This window comes from Cetorhinus maximus, chromosome 32, assembly GCF_964194155.1.
Source record: "Cetorhinus maximus chromosome 32, sCetMax3.hap1.1, whole genome shotgun sequence".
In the NCBI taxonomy this organism is placed as follows: Eukaryota; Metazoa; Chordata; class Chondrichthyes; order Lamniformes; family Cetorhinidae; genus Cetorhinus; species Cetorhinus maximus.
The window spans coordinates 9,967,472-9,985,112 of NC_135910.1; the positions used below are offsets into that span (position 1 = coordinate 9,967,472).

At 46.5% G+C, this 17,641-nt stretch overlaps 1 protein-coding gene and 1 pseudogene across 3 annotated transcripts; one reads left to right on the top strand and one right to left on the bottom strand.

Annotated features, from left to right (window-relative positions):
• Window positions 1–3,912: 3,912 nt before the first annotated feature.
• LOC144671468 (SERTA domain-containing protein 2-like) lies at window positions 3,913–13,133 on the bottom strand. 2 transcript variants are annotated; one of them, XM_078533396.1, is made up of 2 exons: window positions 13,001–13,133; window positions 3,913–9,370 (listed from the first exon to the last, which is right to left on the bottom strand). In XM_078533396.1, the coding sequence occupies exon 2, from the start codon at window positions 9,362–9,364 to the stop codon at window positions 8,531–8,533; it is 834 nt and encodes a 277-aa protein (XP_078389522.1). In that variant the 5' UTR covers window positions 9,365–9,370; window positions 13,001–13,133; the 3' UTR covers window positions 3,913–8,530. The 2 variants fall into 2 exon arrangements, with proteins under 2 accessions (XP_078389522.1, XP_078389523.1); XM_078533397.1 differs by having other exon boundaries at window positions 13,069–13,127.
• A 579-nt stretch (window positions 13,134–13,712) lies between these two features.
• On the top strand, window positions 13,713–14,108 carry LOC144671322 (thioredoxin pseudogene; annotated as a pseudogene). The gene has a single exon (XR_013573904.1). The product of XR_013573904.1 is annotated as a thioredoxin pseudogene (transcript).
• Window positions 14,109–17,641: the final 3,533 nt, after the last annotated feature.

Below are 17,641 nucleotides of genomic sequence, written 5' to 3' on the forward strand. Positions count from 1 at the left end.
GTGGAGAGAGGCAGGGGGAGGGCATTTGTTCCCCTCCCTCCCTCCCTCCCTCCCTTCCTTCCTTCCGGGCGCTAAAGCTGCTGCCGTCAGGGTGCCTCTCGGGAGTTGTAGTTCTGAGGGTGTCAGCAGCAGTGAAGCAAAGACTTTGAGACATTCACAGAAGTGTTACAGCACAGAAGGAGCTCATTCAGCCCCTTCGAGCTCGTCCAATTAGATCTCGGCGGGGTCTGTGTCTCGTTTTTGGGGGGGGAGGGTGAGAGTCTTGAACTGTCCAGCGGGAATGCCTAGCACCAACGAAACTTTTTCGCCCTTCCAAATTACACTTCTGAGAGTTTGGGCACATTTTGGGTGTCCCCCAAAGGCCATTCTCCGCATGTGAACCAAGGCAGCAAGTGTCTATGGGTTATAGTACCCATCTCAGCCACCTGACATCCCCTCCTGGCAAGTTACTGGTTAGTAATCAGGAGAGAGGACTTTGGCCTGTATCCCAAGGACTCTTGAGATCAACCGAGATCAGTTAAAAGGTGAAAAACACTGGACCTGTGAGTGTTGTTGTCAAGGGCACATTTATTGACCAACCCTAGTAGGCCATGGGAAGGTGGCATTGGGCCTCCTTGCTGAACTGCTGGATGATGGTGCACCTACAATGGTGATAGATAGGGAGCTCTAGAATGCTGACCCAGTGATGCATAAGGAACAGCGACATATATATATGACTAAGTCAGGTTGGTATGTGACTTGGAGTATTGCTTAGGAGGACCGGGCGACTTCGGGCCCAATGGGGTTTCTCTTGTGACATGTCCAGACTTGTTAGAGACGATTGCTGCGATTGGTCAACAACTCAATTATTGGCGTATCATGTGACTAGATGGACCTTGGTCTTTTACTTCCAGCAAGTTTCAGGTGTTTCACGTGATGACCTTTCCAAGACCAACAAGGTCTTTTGGTCTTTTAAAGTTTAAATTCAGCAGCTGTTGCGCCTGGGACTAGAGAACGCATATAATTTCTTCCAGTGGAGCTCTAATCTCACACTAACTTTGGCACAAGATCGGTGAAAAACAACTGTTTCTCTAGGGCTTCCCAAATCACGCAAGCGATTTCTGTGAAAAAAAATGTGGTTTCTGTCGTTTGACTATGAAACACGTTCAAGTGCACGCTATTGCTTTTATACTAACATTGAGTTGTACAGAGATGCATGTTTCAGACTCCCTGCTTATGAAAAATCCTATCCATCATGAATAAGGATGTTAGGACAAAATGCTTGCACAGCCTTCTCTAGTAAGGCCTTGAATGGCAAGCACCATAGATGCTCATTCACTACATGGAGTCGTTCATATACAAACTGAAACAGAATTACCTGGAAAAACTCAGCAGGTCTGGCAGCATCGGCGGAGAAGAAATCAGTTAACGTTTCGAGTCTTCATGACCCTTCGGCAGAACTATACAAATTGCTTGCCAAGGCTTTTCCAGGCAGTTTTAGAAGAGGCAGAGTTCAACATTTAGTATACAGCTACACACTGCTTTGAACATAGGAGTAGGCCATTCGGCCCATCAAGCCTGCTGCACCATTCAATCTACCTCAGTGCCCTTTCATTATCCTCAGATCCCTTGATGTCGTTAGTCTCCAGAAATATATCGATTTCCTGCTGAACATGCTCAATGATTGACCTTCCACGGCCTCTGGGATAGAGAATTCTAAAGATTCACCACCCCACGTGAAAAAATTCCTCCTCATCTCAGTCTGAAATGGCCTACCCCTTATCCTGAGATTGTGTCCCCTGGTTTTAGGCTCACCAGCTAGGAGAAACATCCAGCCCATCACACCCTTGAATTGTCCTGCGACATTTGAGAAATTGAACCTCGAACGAGGCAATTGGATTTCTAGATGGTTGTTGAATTTGATTAAAGGTTACATTTTCAATGGGGACCATGGGGAATGTTTGTGTTAAGCTAGTGGTGTTCACTATACTCTACCTTCTACTTCAAAGGTAAACATTACTTATGTACTTTTAACACTCATATACCGGATAGCCCTTGGACGTGCATGATAGCACCCATTCTCACACAAGGAATTCCGTTACATCTAGGCCAACACTCCAGTATAGGACCAAGGGAGTGCTTCATCATCAAGCAGCCAAGTAATCACATGATTTGTATTCAAGGGAACTGCTTCTATACCAGTATAATTTTAAAGTCTGGTTTTATTTTTGAATCTGTAATCTCACTGTTACAAAGCAGCATGTTAAGAAGTGAGATACAGGACACTTTAAAACAATATACATCAACAGCATGCATTTATAAAGCGCCTTTAACATAGTAAAAGTCCCAAGGTGTTTCACTGGAGCTTTATCCGAAAAAATTTGATAGCAAACCACATAAGATATTAGGACAGGTGATCAATAGTTTATTAGGACAGTATGTTAAAAAGCATCTTAAGATGGGGGGGGGGCGAGGAGGAGGAGGAGGATGGGGGGGCGAGGAGGAGGAGGAGGATGGGGGGGCGAGGAGGAGGAGGAGGATGGGGGGGCGAGGAGGAGGAGGAGGATGGGGGGGCGAGGAGGAGGAGGAGGATGGGGGGGCGAGGAGGAGGAGGATGGGGGCGAGGAGGATGGGGGGGTGAGGAGGAGGAGGAGGATGGGGGGGCGAGGAGGAGGAGGATGGGGGCGAGGAGGATGGGGGGTGAGGAGGAGGAGGAGGATGGGGGGGCGAGGAGGAGGAGGATGGGGGGCGAGGAGGAGGAGGATGGGGGGCGAGGAGGATGGGGGGGTGAGGAGGAGGAGGAGGATGGGGGGGCGAGGAGGAGGAGGATGGGGGGCGAGGAGGATGGGGGGCGAGGAGGAGGAGGAGGATGGGGGGCGAGGAGGAGGAGGATGGGGGGCGAGGAGGAGGAGGATGGGGGGGCGAGGAGGAGGAGGATGGGGGGGGCGAGGAGGATGGGGGGCGACGAGGAGGATGGGGGGCGACGAGGAGGATGGGGGGTGGAGAGAGGCAAGGAGGTTTATGGAGGGAATTCTAAAGCTTAGAGCCTAGGCAGCTAAAGACACAGCCACCAATGGTGAAATAATGAAAATCAGGGATGTGCAAGAGACCAGAATTGGAGGAGATCTTGGAGGATTAGAAGAGCTTAGCGAGACAGGGAGGAGTGAGGTCATAGAAGGATTTGAAACAACGGATGAGAATTTAAAAATGTTGCCAGGCCGAGAGCCAAGGCAGGTCAAAAAGTCAAAGACAAGAATATGTATGGCAGGGTATGAAGCATAACCAAACTGAACTAATCCTAGAGAGGCATAGATTTCCAATCCAGGTTTTGCAAGGGGAAAGTACCAAGATCTCAGGACACTACTGCGCACTTTGTGGGTATGGGTGGTGCATAGTTAGAGTGTGTGAGGCCTCCAGAAAAACCCTGGTCACAGCAAAAGCGTATTCTACACAGACCATCTGGCTCACAACCTAACACACTGTCTCTCCCCACCCCACCATAATCTATAGTAAACCTAACTCCATGGAAAGCCTTGAGAAAGAGTGAATTTCAGATAACCCTGCAAAATTCCTCTCTAGCTCTTATATGCAAGATCAAGGAATTGAGGGTGATCCTTGCTGCACCACCAAGTAATGTCCAGGCCATTATTTATCCTTCAACCAACATTGCTTCATATATATTTTTTAAAATTGGTTATTTCACTAATTGTGGTTTGTGAGATGTGTGTGTGTGTGAAAATTTGCTGCTGCATTTTCTATACACTTCAAAAAGTACTGCCAAATATTCTGGAAAGTCCAGAGATTGTAAAAGGTGCTATATAAATAGTCTTTGTTTTCATCCACCAGGAAATTCGAGGCCAAAGTGTACCCGTTGTTGAATGCAAAAAAAAATGAAAGATCTTAAGCAGGAAAATAAAACTGCAGATGCCATAATTCATGTAATTTTAAAAATTTTATTTTAAGAAAATGTAAATACCTGCATTTTCATTGGACTAATTGCATAGACATTTGAGCAGCACCACAGTCTGCTTGACACACTAAACCACAGCACATCTGCTGGCACCAACCAGGTCCTTCATTAACAGCTCAAATAACAAGGACCTCATACATCCAAAGTCACTGTCCTTTTTACTGTCCTCACCCCAATGGGGAACAAGGCTTACCTGTAGATACAAACATCGAACAGCAGACTTTGGAGCTGGAGACACTGGCTAACCAGGTTAATCAAGACAGGGGAGTCAGTAAATCTCCCCTCAGTGGCAGGAAACCTTGGTATTCGAGGCTTTTATAACAGAAAAGTTAACAGTTCCCACGAGGTCTGTTCAGCAATCTTTATTGGAAAGTGCATGTGTGGGGACATGAGATGCACCAATCCCTCTTTAAACAGGCTGGGGTCATGCAGGAAGAGTCTAGAGGGCAATTGGCCCCAGTGCAGCCATACTTCAGCACCTTTGTGCCTTTCAGACAGGAGGAACTGTGACCAAATAAAAACCTCTCAAATCCACTGCTTTTCCCTAGAGGTCCGTGTTTAACAGCTGTGCTGGGTTCATGTGGAACTGTTTACAGGTAGGATGTGTAATTTCACTCTAAAAGACTTACTGCATTGAAGCAAAACTTCCTGTGTTAAACATTTCCATAAATATATAACTATTAACATTAAATAAAATTCACAATTCTCCCTTAATGAGATAGTCTTTTTTTCAATATATTTATATATACACATAACACGCACAAGACTTTTCTGAACTACCTGCTCTCCCCAATATAGAACTGACATAATCAAAACAGGCTTTTAACTGTTGCCATCCTACAGTAAGTTAGCTTTAAGAGTTCTAAGACTTGTGACCCTTATATTGCAATGAAAGGATAATTGTTAAGTTCCCCATTTGAATTCCAGAAATTCTGGTGGTCTGGAATTAGCTTTTACCGCCCAGAGAAAACACGCAACAGATCAGTCAGCTTGGGGAAGAGAGATCGATTAATGAACAGTCACACCCAAAAGAGCGACCTATCCATCTCTTTCAGTTGCTGATTGACCTGCTGAGTGCTTCCTTAGCCAGACAATCTTGGGCTTCTGGTGTCGATCGAGTGGCGAGGCTGGTACAGCACGTCCTCCTTCTCCAGCCTCCAGTGACTGATCCGAATTACACAGCAGGAAAGCCCATTCCAAAACACTGCGGACTACAGTTGCCTTGGCACGGGATAAAGAAGAGCTGCATGTCAGGTCAGTCTGTGCAACCTGGACTGGAAGCAGGAAAAGAAGAAGCACTCTGCTTGCTAGCCTGCCACTGACACGCTCAGCACTGCCAGAACCAATCATTAAACCAGTGATTAATGATACTCCCAAGATTATCGATTAACAGCAGGTTCCTGCCAACCCCTTCCAACACCACACTCCCATTGTTACTGGTTGAATTCCCACTTCAAGACCTGCTTTTATCAAAAGCAGATGTGCAAGGTAGTCCCTACCTTTAAAGAAATGCTTACTGGACAACCCTTCAGTGCACCATGAAAAATAAACAGGTGAAAACTTTTAAACATTTTTGACAGTTTTGTTTCTTAAATAGCCAAACTGAAGTGTGGTTTGGGGGAGGACGAACGCATACTCACCAACTGCTCATGTCCATGATTAAACATCTTTAAGCAAAATTTTTTTTTTAAAAATCCTTTCAGTGCTAAGAAGCTTAAAACTTGCATAGAACAAAGTGAGCTTTACAGACAAACATTAAGTGTACAGTCCCTCCCACATGTGGGAAGCAGCTATCAGTCTGGCAGAGGTGCTAAACTCGGCACCAAATTTTTAGGCATCGAGGTCTCTCAAATATTTGAACACTGAAACGCAGGTAGTGTCGCAAAGTGGCCAATTAGAAAGGAAACTAAACATCAGATGCTGTAGATGAGAGAGAGAGACCGGAATTCTGATTCAATAAGGGCCTCAACACTCCAGGTTACAAGTTCAGAATTGCCAACGTTGTAAAATGAATTTGCCTATAATTATTCAAAAGCCTGTTAACAGTAGGAGGGAGCATCGTGTGTACAAATGAGCCTTGTGCCGAAGATTAAAAAAAAACATTCACTGACAAGTGGAGTAGGAAAGAAAAAAGTTATACAATCAAAACATGGCTTAAAATAGGATTCAAGATTCAGGCCACGGGACATCAAATGAGACTTCACTATGCGGGAACAGTGAATGAAAAGACTGTGGTTGGGGAGTGGGAGTTTCATTAGAAATCACATTATCTGCTCAGTATCCTCAGATAACAGGTGCAAAACCAATATAATATAAAGTGACAGAATAAATAAAAGCGAGAAGCATGCACCCAGTTTCTCCATTGTTTCACCCTCCCAAAAATGATAGTCACTGTACTGCCCAAGTGTATGGAAGGTAAAAATCAGCAGGGATCAGGGCAGGGTGAGCAAGTGAGACAGCACAGCTGCTGGAAGAATGATTCAATGAACCCTTCCAACATGGTAAAGCCATTAACTCGAATCTCTAGCATGCACACATCAGTTCAGCGACCCACGTGGTTGTGGGCCACACTCTCACTGTTGGTCACTAATGATGCTAGGAGGCAACTTTCCTCACTCCGTGTTAAAACACTTGCGTTGCTTCATGATTAGCGATTGCTGCCATACAAAACTCACTTTATAGATGTAAAAATCACCCTCACTGGATGCCCCCATTTAATTTCAAACCAAGCCCTTTAGGGAAGAAAACTATATGAACTGCCGTGTCTGGGAGCATTGGCTGAAAAAACAGTCTTGTTTTTAAAATCACTGCCTCGTGAAACAGATAACTCTAGGACTGGCTCGGAAAGCCGAGCCTCTTCTCCTCGTTAAATTTATATTTAAATCAGAACCCTAACCAGCACCGTCCCCCATTTCCCCCCACCCCGCCCACAAATAAACACAACAAATTATGTGGCTTATATAAAGTACAAAAATTCAACTCAGATTACTGTAAAACTCTGTTCCATGCAATGTGCCGCTAGGAAACAAAGATTAAAAATATTTAACTGTGCCTATAGTGCGGTCATGAAACACCAATCAGTTAATATGGCTATTTAACCTATCTTCACATATAAAAACTGAAAAGGGACCTTAACCTTCTACAGCAGTGTCCATATTCTTAATATCTACCTACATCAGAAAATAAATCAAGACGCTTTAAATATTACTAAACAATACTGAATGGTACAGCACCCCCTGCAGTGAAAAGCATGTGTCAAAACCTGGGGAATCGGAAGATCTTCCACCCCGTGAAATTTAGATCTTACACCTTGTATTCTGCAGGTAGAAGTATATCAACATTCTGTGGCAAACAAAAACACAAACAGCGACTAAGGATCAGTGCAGGGTCACTTCCACACCACCACACTGTACCCGTTGGAACTGGCTAGTTAGCTGAATAAAGGCTTTTGCAGACAAGGGCTTATCAGTCTCTGTCAAATACCAGTGGCCTTCAAACAGTCCACCTTCAGCCATTATCCACCGCACCAGTAGCGGACGGCAAGTCTGAGTTCAGAAAAGGCAATGTACGTAGCTGACTCCATTAGAATAGGAATCCTCGGGAGGCTGGGAGGCTCGTGGGTGAAATTTTGGCAGCCAGACCAGATTCCCACTGCAAGGGAGAGCATTAAGGCATAGGACTGCTTAGGACCACAGCAGCAGGATGACTGTGGGGCAGGGATTCAATACAATAAACTTTCTATGCCCCTTAGCAGATTAAAAGGTCCACAGTGCAAGTTTGGAGCATCGGTGGGGAGAGGGGCTTAAGCAGGAAACTGGTCTCAAAAGCTGGACAACAAATGTGCCAAGTCTTGAAACAACAGCATTACAAGACATTTGGAGTCTGGCCCCGTTACTCATCTCAAAAACTGCAGAGATTATACACATCAGTTGCACATTCACCTGGCAGGCACCAATCTAAAGCCTTTGGTTTGAAACCACGTCCACTTCTGATAAGCCTTCCTGAGCCACCTCCCCTATAACTGGCAAGTGGCAATGGAGACCCAGTGGCTTCACTCCAGGGGCAGCTTCATTCCAGTTCCCCCACCGTCTAACATCACATTTTGTTGCTTCACATTCAAAACAGAGGTAGGCTCAAAAAGGACAACTCTTCCCTTGTATAATCTCAATAAAAAATAAACTTCAAATCCAGCTCCTGGACAAATAAAAGCAAAAGTCACAGAAAACACACACACACTTTCAGCGCGATGATTAATTAAAAAAATTCAACCTTATTTCTAGGATACAATATGGAGTAACTTTGATCTGTCTCTCATAGGGCCCTGTGCAGCTGCCCAGGGGCATATTTGTTCAATGATGTTGGTAGGGCCCAAATCAATTGATAAAAATTACATGTATTTACAGCCCCTAACTCCCCAAATTGTATACACTGATTTGAAATGTTGCCCCATGTTGATTTGGAGCCCTGAGTAGAAATTGAGCAATGGGACTGTGCCAGGATTGCGTCCCTCTGATAGCGAGGGGGGAGGGTGTCTTTGGCTTGTGGAGGTCAGTCAGTAGCCTGTCACAGTGAGGTAGCTCCTCAGGAGCTGACCAGGATCTCCATGATGTGATCCAGGTCATTCAGGTCAGTCCTTAAGCTTGGATTAGCTCCCAGCGAAGAAGAGGAATTGCATGAGGAGAAGGTCTTGGCCAGGTCATCAGCCACGCCGGGGGGTGCCACCCGGCCACTGGGAGCCGGCCCCACCGCAGCCGCGTCGCAGTCACACACGGAGGTGTCAATGTCAAGGAAAAGGTCATCCAAGGTCACACCTACGAGGTAACTGGAGCTCATGATCTCAAAGCTGCCGAACACGGACTCCAAAGGTCTAGGAGGCTCCAGGGGATGGATTTCCTCTTTGTCTCCATCTTCTGCCGTTGTGTCCATAGCCTCTGACGAGTCCAAATTTTCCTGCAGGGGTGATTGTGAAGGGCTCCCATCGATAACGATGTCAAGGTCCCGGAGGATGGAGTTAATGGTGGAAGAAAGGGAGAAGTCCTCATCGGAAGCAGTGGACATGTAGTCCTCAAGGCCATCACCAAATCCAGCTGGGTGGCTCTCAGTGGTCAGCCGCGAGGGCGGGGGCTCCCGCTGACTGCCCAATTCCACGCACCCAGCATCTAAGGCCATGGCAGACACCAGTTGGCTGCTTTCCAACCGGATCTCCTCCTGAATCTGCCGCAGGGTGTTGGCAATCAGCACAGTGCGCCGGAGACTCAGCTCCGGCAGTGTCCGCCCACTTTGCATCTTATTCAGTGAGGTGTTGAGCACTAGCTGCCGCTTGAGGCTATAGGATTGCGGACAGTCGGCGAGGTTCTGACAGGAATCCAGACCTCCATCGGCATGGCGTTTCCGCTTCACACCCTTCCCAACCATTGAGACCTGCCAAGATAAAGGAAAGCTGTTAACATGGGCACAAGCACATGTGGTACAAAGCCCGAGAGAGTAGAAGACAACTGGCACAGCACCCAATCTGCGTTAATACTAGCCTACCTGGGATGGGCAACATAAGAGTTGTTAGTTACATAGTGGTTACAGCACACAAGAGGCCATTCAGCCTAACTGGTCTATGCCAGCATTTATTCTCCAACCAAGCCTCTGATTACCCTTTTTCATCAAAACGCATCAGTACACCCTTCTTAGACTAGTAAGAATGAGGAAAAATTCATTCAGTCTGGTTCCCGTTTGATCTCCAAAAGCCTAGAATTATACAGAGGAGGAGACCATGCCTGGGTTAGAGCTATCCAATCCCACGCCATCCCCATAACCCTGCAAATGTTTCCTTTTCAAGTATGTATTCAATTCTCTTTTGAAGTGACTACTGAATCCACTTCTACCGCCCCTTCAGGCAGCACACTCGCTGTGAACCAACATTTCTTCTCATCACCCTTCACTTCTTTAAGCCTAGGCTGAAAAATTCAGATGTAATCAAGTGAGGGACATTGTCAGGCTCGGTTGTGAGTCCATAGAAGGTCAAATAGCCTGTCAAAACTTGTTGTAGGCTCATGCGAGGAGCTGGATGAGGATCTTTGAGAGACTGAGGATGCAGAAGGAAATTGAGAAAGAAAGACACTATGGCACTACTGGAAGAGAAGACAGGGGTTCTACCAATGCCCTGGCCAACATACTACCATTGCTAAAAGTGAATAACTGTTCATTCAGCGCTGCTTCTGTTGACAGTAACTAGTCCAAAAATAGACCATGAGGCATTTTTCAGTCATCCTAAAGTCGTGACGAGGTTAGGCCTTTCTTTAAGCAACAAGGAACTGAAACAGAACAGTGACTATGAAAAGGAGCCCTGGAGTCTGAACACTCTTTCCTTTCCCCTCCCATCAACAACCATTACTGAAGGAGCAAAGGTCATGTTAGATACACCCGATAACAAACGTACTGTTGATTTTCTAAGAGCACAAAGCTCTAAATGAGGAATCGGCACAGCCAACAGAAGGACTGTGGCAGTCTTGTAAAAAAAACTAAAGCCCTGCTGAGAGGGAAAGAGGTAAGACGTTTAATTCAAAACATCCCCCCCTATTTTCATGTATACTGATAGAACTTACTGTCAGGGCCCATTTTGAATCTTTACTGGCTCTCTCCCTTTCCTTACATAAAAGCCCATTTTCATTTGTATGGCTACACATCTAAGCTCCAACATGCCCGCTCCAATCATGCACGCTTCCAGCAGTAGTACTGGCAAGGAATCAGGAGCTGTGCCCTTGGTCACTGTTCCTGCCAACCCCTTCGAAGTGGAAAACAAATTTCCTGCTGATGAGGTTCGTTAGGAAGGTAGGAATAGAGCCAGAACAGCCAGGGCTTTTGATGTGCAGAGACCGTCATCATATTGGAGAAACCTAAGATTTTGTTTCCCAATGTGAATTGCACCATCCCATTTGGAGGGGAACTGGCAGAGCACAGCTTGGTGACTGCTGCAAAAAACACTGGAGTTTAACCTGCTAAAACCACACAGCTTCCAATACAGAGCAATGGTAAACAGCAGCTGCTTATCCAACACAGAACTACCATAATTATCAGATATGCTGGCTGTTCAATCCAGTGGGATTACCCAGCTCTCAGTGACAAATTTACTCACCAGGATCCATCAGTGAGCCAGGTCACCATTGGTGGCCCAGAGCACTCCAGATCAGACTCAGTCACTGAATCTGTCATTAGCGGGTTGACTGTTCCAGTAAACCTAGAAACATGGGCTTAAATACCATCATGGCAGTTTGAATTTAGCTTGGTAATAATCTGGAAATGCAAAACTGGTATTGGTAAAAAGAGGTCCTGAAGTCTCTGGATTGTATTAACATCCCAAATGACTCATTTGTCCTTTAGGGAAAGAAACCGCCCATCTTTATCTGGTCTACCTTTATGTGAATTAAGATCATAATAAATAAGAGGAATGGACATACGGCTCTTTGAGCTGGTTCTGCTATTCAATACGATTGTGGCTGACATTCTCCCTCAATTCCATTTTCCTCCTATATCTATTCATTCCCAAATAACCAAACATCCGTCTACCTCAGCCTTAAATTTATTTAATCTTGGAGCATCGACAAAGCTCTGGGGTGGAAAATTCCCAAGGGTCACAACGCTAAGAAATTTCTCCTCACCTCATTCCTAAAGGGTCAGCCCCTTTTCCTGAGACTGTGCACTCGTGTTCTAGATTTCCCAGCCAGAGGAAACAACTGCTGTCCTGTCAAGCCCCTTCAGAATCCTGTATATTTTCAATGAGATCATCTCTCATTCCTCTAAACTCCAGAAATTGGTCCATTTTACTCAGCCTCTCCATTTTCATAGTACATTGCTCCCATCCCAGGAACCCATCTAGTGACCCTTCATCATACCACCTCCAAGGCAAGTATATCCTTCCTTAGATATGAGGATCACAACCGCCCACATTATTCCAGGTGTGACTTCAGGCACAGGTTGATACTTAACTCCCCTCTGTTCTATTTGAGAAGGCAACTGCACACAGTGTAACACCCCCTCACTACACACGAAAGACTAATCCCATAATTTTTAATCCCTCGATATAAACTAATGGCAAAACCTTCGTCTCTGAAAAGAAGGTTCCTGAAAACCTGTCTCAACGGGTTGAGAGGAACAGAATATAGTGGAGGCAATGATTCAGTAAAGATAATATGCATTAAAATTACAATCCTCCCCAGTTCTATCTGGACCAGAACAACCCCACCTTATCCTGAATCTCCCTGCATTCTGACACCTCTGCTACCTCAACCTATAATCCCCCTCCCCCATCCTGTGATTCCTCTCCCCAGCCTGTAATGCCCAACCCCCAAGCCCCTCCCCCAGACTCAATCTATAATGCTCCTCCCCATCCTATGATGCCCCTCCCCCATCGTGCGACTCCTCGCCCCCAGCCTGATTCCTTACTCAGTCTGTGACACCCCTCCCCCCTCCCAGCCCCTGACGCCCCTCCCCCTCCTGGCCTTCCAGACTCCGCCCTCTTTCGCGCGTGCGTGCTCCGCCGTTTGGCGTCTGCCGCGCGATGAATTCTGGGAGTTGGAGTCCGCAGACCGAAGATGCCGCCCGTCCCCCCGTGGGTGCCGGCTACACAGCCGCCTGGCCCGGTAACTCCCGCGGGCCGGGCCGGGCCAGGCCTGGCCTGGCCCTTCGAAAACTTCGTCCCACCCGAGTATTGACTCAAAAGCAGAACTACACCCCCCAGACCGCATAGCGGCGCTCTGCACATGCGCACTTGGAGTCGTGCAGTAGCCAAATGCACCCCCCCACCCCCACCAAACAAGACTCGTCTCGCACCCTCCCCAACCGGGTCCGGTGGGGGTAAGGGTCTCGGTGCCCTCCCGGGGATTGATCCTCTCTGGAAATACACCTCCTGGGACACCGGCCGTTCCAGCTGGAGATCCCAACTGGCTTCACCCGGGTGAAAATCGGGCGGTCCAGAGCGGCCGTTTAAACGAGCACCCGAAGAGCCATAAAAATTGGACGGCGAATAAAAAATAACTCTCCCCGGGGAAGCGGGGGCGCTACCTGCTTAGTTACTTGGAAGCGATTTTTAAAAAAATTTCCGCGAGCGGTCACAGGGCCCTGAACATCACCGGCTCCGCTGCTTTTCCCTCCTCACCGACCCCCGGCCGCCATGACCCGTCCGCTCCCCGCCGAGTTCTTCATGTTATTTCTCTCTCCCTCTCCCCCCCCACCCCGAGAGCTCCGGCAATCAAGACTGGCCGAGCAGAAGCTCCCGCCCCCTAGCGGTGCTCCCATTGATCGCGACCGAGCGACTCTGGTCCAATTAGAGAGCATGATCTCCATCCCCCACCTCTGATTGGTTGGGCCAGCCGTCCATCATCGGAACGCGCTGATGGACAGTCGGATCAGCCAATCGTAAGCGCGAGTCAAGCGGCAACCGTAAAAAACTTCGTTTGAAATCCGAACAAATCAAACATATGGCGAGCAGTCGCCGGGTTAATCATCGATCGTTAAGTTTCGAATTAATCATCCAGTGGCGTATTGGCATGGTCAAATCATCGGCGTTCAACGCCATTTTTTTATTTTTAACCTCCGTTGCTAAGCTACCGCAAAGGTCGATTGTGATTGGCGGAGTAGGGAGGGGGGGGTTAGCGCTATGAATGGGTTGGCCAATGGCGTGTCGGCAGCGGCCCTCTGTCATGCTGCGAGACGTCACTGAATGGGCGTGGGCTGCAGGCGGCCCCACCCACCCACCCCCGTGAGGGCGGGGCCCCGCTTCAGTAGGCGGGGCGAGCGGCGATGGGCGTGGTGGGCACCATCAAGTGCTTGGTGGAGTACGAGGTGGCGCTGCGGATCAGCGAGCAGCAACTGGTCATCCTACTCTTCTCTGCCAACTGGTGCGAGTTCTGCCAGATGATCCAGTTGTACTTCGACCAGTTCGCCGAGTGCTACCCGAACGTCGTCTTCTACGAGGTGGACATCAACGTGGCCAAGGATGTGGTGCAGCGCTGCCACATTGAGTGGTTCCCCACCTTCCAGTTCTACAAGGCTGGGGTCAAGGTCTTCCAGTTCAAGGGACCCAACCGCTGCCTCCTGGAGCGGATGATCCAGAAGCTGCAGGGATCCAAGTCGCAATGCTCGCCTAGATTAAACCCAACCGACACCTAAACGTCTCCTGTGGCTATGTTTTGTCGTTATGGTCGTATCTATGGCTGGGCTTGACTAGCTTGCACCCTGGGTCTCTGCTGGCAGGAGTCCCACTTCAGGGATTTGAGCATAAACATGTTAGGCTGACGCTCCCGTGCCAGGGAATGGGCAGCATAAGGGGCTAAGTTTCTGTTTCACTCCCACCCCTAGGCAGGGTTGGCCAACCTTCCAGGATTGGCCTGGACTGTCCCAGGAATTGAAGGATCCATCTCCAGCACACTGCCTGTGTGCCACGCTGAAGAAAACTTTCTCTTTTTTTGTTTGTCGTTTTCTTTGAACGTTTCTCTTTACCAGATATAAAAAATAATGAAAATAAAGGGGAGGGGCTGACAGTCAAGCATCATGCAATTGGGTTATGAGTCTTTTTTTTTTGCTTTCCAATTGGCGTAGGAGGAGGCAATGGCATAGCGGTATTGTTGCCGGACCAGTAATCCAGAGACCTAGGGTAATGCTCTGGGGACCTGGGTTTGAATCCAGCCACGGTAGATGGTGGAATTTGAGTTCAATAAAAAAAAATCTGGAATTAAAAGTCTTAACGATGACCGTTGTTGTAAAAACCCATCTGGTTCACTAATGGAAGGAAATCTGCCGTCCTTACCTGGTCGGGCCTATATGTGACTCCAGACCCACAGTAATGTGGTTCACTCTTAACTGCATCCCTGAACATGGGGAATTTGGGATGGGCAATAAATGCTTGCCTACCCAGTGGCACCCACATCCCATGAATGAATTAAAAAAAGGAAGGCAGTACACCCTGAGGATGGATCTGTTGGCTGACTAATGGCTGGAGTGTGGGGACAAGTCATATGATAAAATCTCCAGGAATACATTTAATCACAGTTGGCAACCCTATTATTAGGTCAGGCCTCAGCCTTGACTCAATGGGTTGCACATGTGCAGAGACAGAAGCCCACCCAAGGAATTTGAGCATAAAAAATTTAGGCTGGCACTCCAGTGCCAGAGAATGGTAGCGTAGTGGCTATGTTTGTGTTTCACTCACACCTCTGAGTCAGAAAGTTGTGGGTTTGAGTTCCACTCCAGGTTTCCAGCACAAAGATTAGTCTGACACGCTGGAGGTGCTGTCTTTCAGATGAGATATAAAACCCTGTTTGCCCTCTCAGGTGGAAGTAAAAGATCCCATGTTACTACTTCAAATAAGAGATGGGGAGTTATCCCTGGTGGCCTGGCTGATATTTATCCCTCAACCAACATCACAAAAACAGATTATCTGGGTCATTATTGTTTGTGGGAGTTTGCTGTGAGCTGCATTACAACAGTGACTGCACTTCAAAAATACTTCATTGGCTGTAAAGTGCTTTGGGGCATTCAGTGCTTGTGAAAGGTGGTATATAAATGCAATTTTTTAATGTTACTAAACTAATTATCCAGAGATCTGAACTAATAATTTAAGGACAGGAGTTCAGATTCTACTGGAGCAGCTGGGGAATTTAAGTTAATAAATAATATGCTAAGTATTAGTAATGGTGACCATATAACTACCAGATTGTTGTTAAAACCAATTTGGTTCACTAATGCTCTTTCCAGGAAAGAAATCTGCCATCCTTACCTGATCTATGTATGACTCCAGACCCACAGTAATATAGTTGAGTCTTAACTGCCCTCCAAAATGGCCTATCAAGCCATTCAGTTAAGGGCAGTTAGGGATATGTACATACAAACATACAAAATTAGGAGCAGGAGTAGGCCATTTGGCCTCTTGAACCTGCTCTGCCATTTGATAAGATCATAGCTGATCTGATTGTGGCCTCAACTCTACTTTCCTGACTACCCTGTACAACCTTTGACAATTTAGTGCTGAATTAGGGAAGGTTTTATATTTACAGCAGGAACTGATTGAGCTGTCTCAACATTTCCTGTAATGGGGTGAGCGGGTAAGGGTAGTAAACACTGGCCGTTCCAGTGATGCTCAGGACTTTTGAATGAATTAAAAAGCTACTGAGGGTGTGCTTCACTGACAGATGAGACATTAAAGCTAGGCTCCATCTGTCCTCTCGGGTGGATATAAAAGATTTCAAAGCACTGTTTTCCTAGAATCATAGAAACTTGCAGCACAGAAGAAAGCCATTGTGCCTGTGGTGGTCAGTACAAACAATATAAGGGCACCCTAAAAAAAAAGAGCCTTACAAACTTATGCATTGCAGACCACTTCTCTTGGGAAAACACTGCAGCCGACTGGCCCGTGCAGAGGCAGGCACTGAAATTTGGTTCAGCTTACTTCATCTCTGCCAAACTCACAGCATCAAATGTGCCCAAAGGAAGGCCAGAGGTGACACAGCGACAGATGTTCCCTCAAGCACCAACAACAAGATCATGAGCTGCCAGTTCTGTGGATCTTGCTTCGGACTTTTGAGCCATTGAAGGATCCACAGAAGACAATGAAGACAGATACAGCTTAGACATACTCCAGTAACAAGGAGCTTACCTCTGGCCTGTTCCAGTTCTTTGAAAGAGCTTGGTCCCACTTCCCTGCTTTTTGTTTGTAACCCTGTCCAACTCCCTTTTAAAATAATTTCTGGAATCAGCTTGAGGTAGAGCATTCCAACTCTCTGGATGAAAACAATTCTCCTCATCTTCCCTCCAGATCTTTTGCCAATGATTTCAAATCTATGACCTCTGCTTATTGACCCACTTGCCAGCTGGAACAGTTTTTCTATAATCTACTGTTATCAAAACCTCTCCACTTTTTAAACCTCTATTAGGTCACCTCTTTATTTCAGAGTTCTAGCAACTGCAGTATTTTGCTTTTGCGACATGAGGGAGTGGTCAGGATGCACTGCTTGATAAGGGTGGTGACTACAGATTCATTAGCAGCCCTCAAAGGGGAATTGGATAATTATTTTCTATCTGTAGTCTACACCCTTTTTAGTAATTTTAATTTAGAAGGAGTCTGGCTCATTCTTGCCTCTAGCTATGGGTTCAAACCCACTCCAGGACTTTAGCATGTACTCTCAGGGAACATTTCATTCTGATGGAATGCTGTATTGTTAACAATGCTGTCCTTCAGATAACATGTTAAACTGGCTTAGTCTACCAGTTCAGATATATTTTAAAGATCCTGTGACACTGTTTGAAAAGCAGTGGAGTTGTGTTGTGTCCTGGCCAGGGTTCCTCCCTCTCAACCAATTCCACCTTATAAAGATTAACTGGACATTCAGTTATTTGTATATTGTTTGTGAAATCTTACTGTACACTGATAGTTGTTTTGGCTTTCCACTTAATAGTTTGAAAAGGACCCTCTCTGAAATGTGATAAGGTGAAGTGTGTAGCATTGAGTCATGTGGGTAGCTCATATTGTATTAATTGTTCTCTGTTGATCTCACTTGACCCTATTATATAAATATATATGCTCATTCATAATTTTTTCACCAATGGTATTTTTGTGTCAACTTATATAATGTTTCTCACTTCGCAATGATCAGAATCATTGATTTGCAGTGACTGAATAAGCCATATTCTATTATATCGGATACTGGC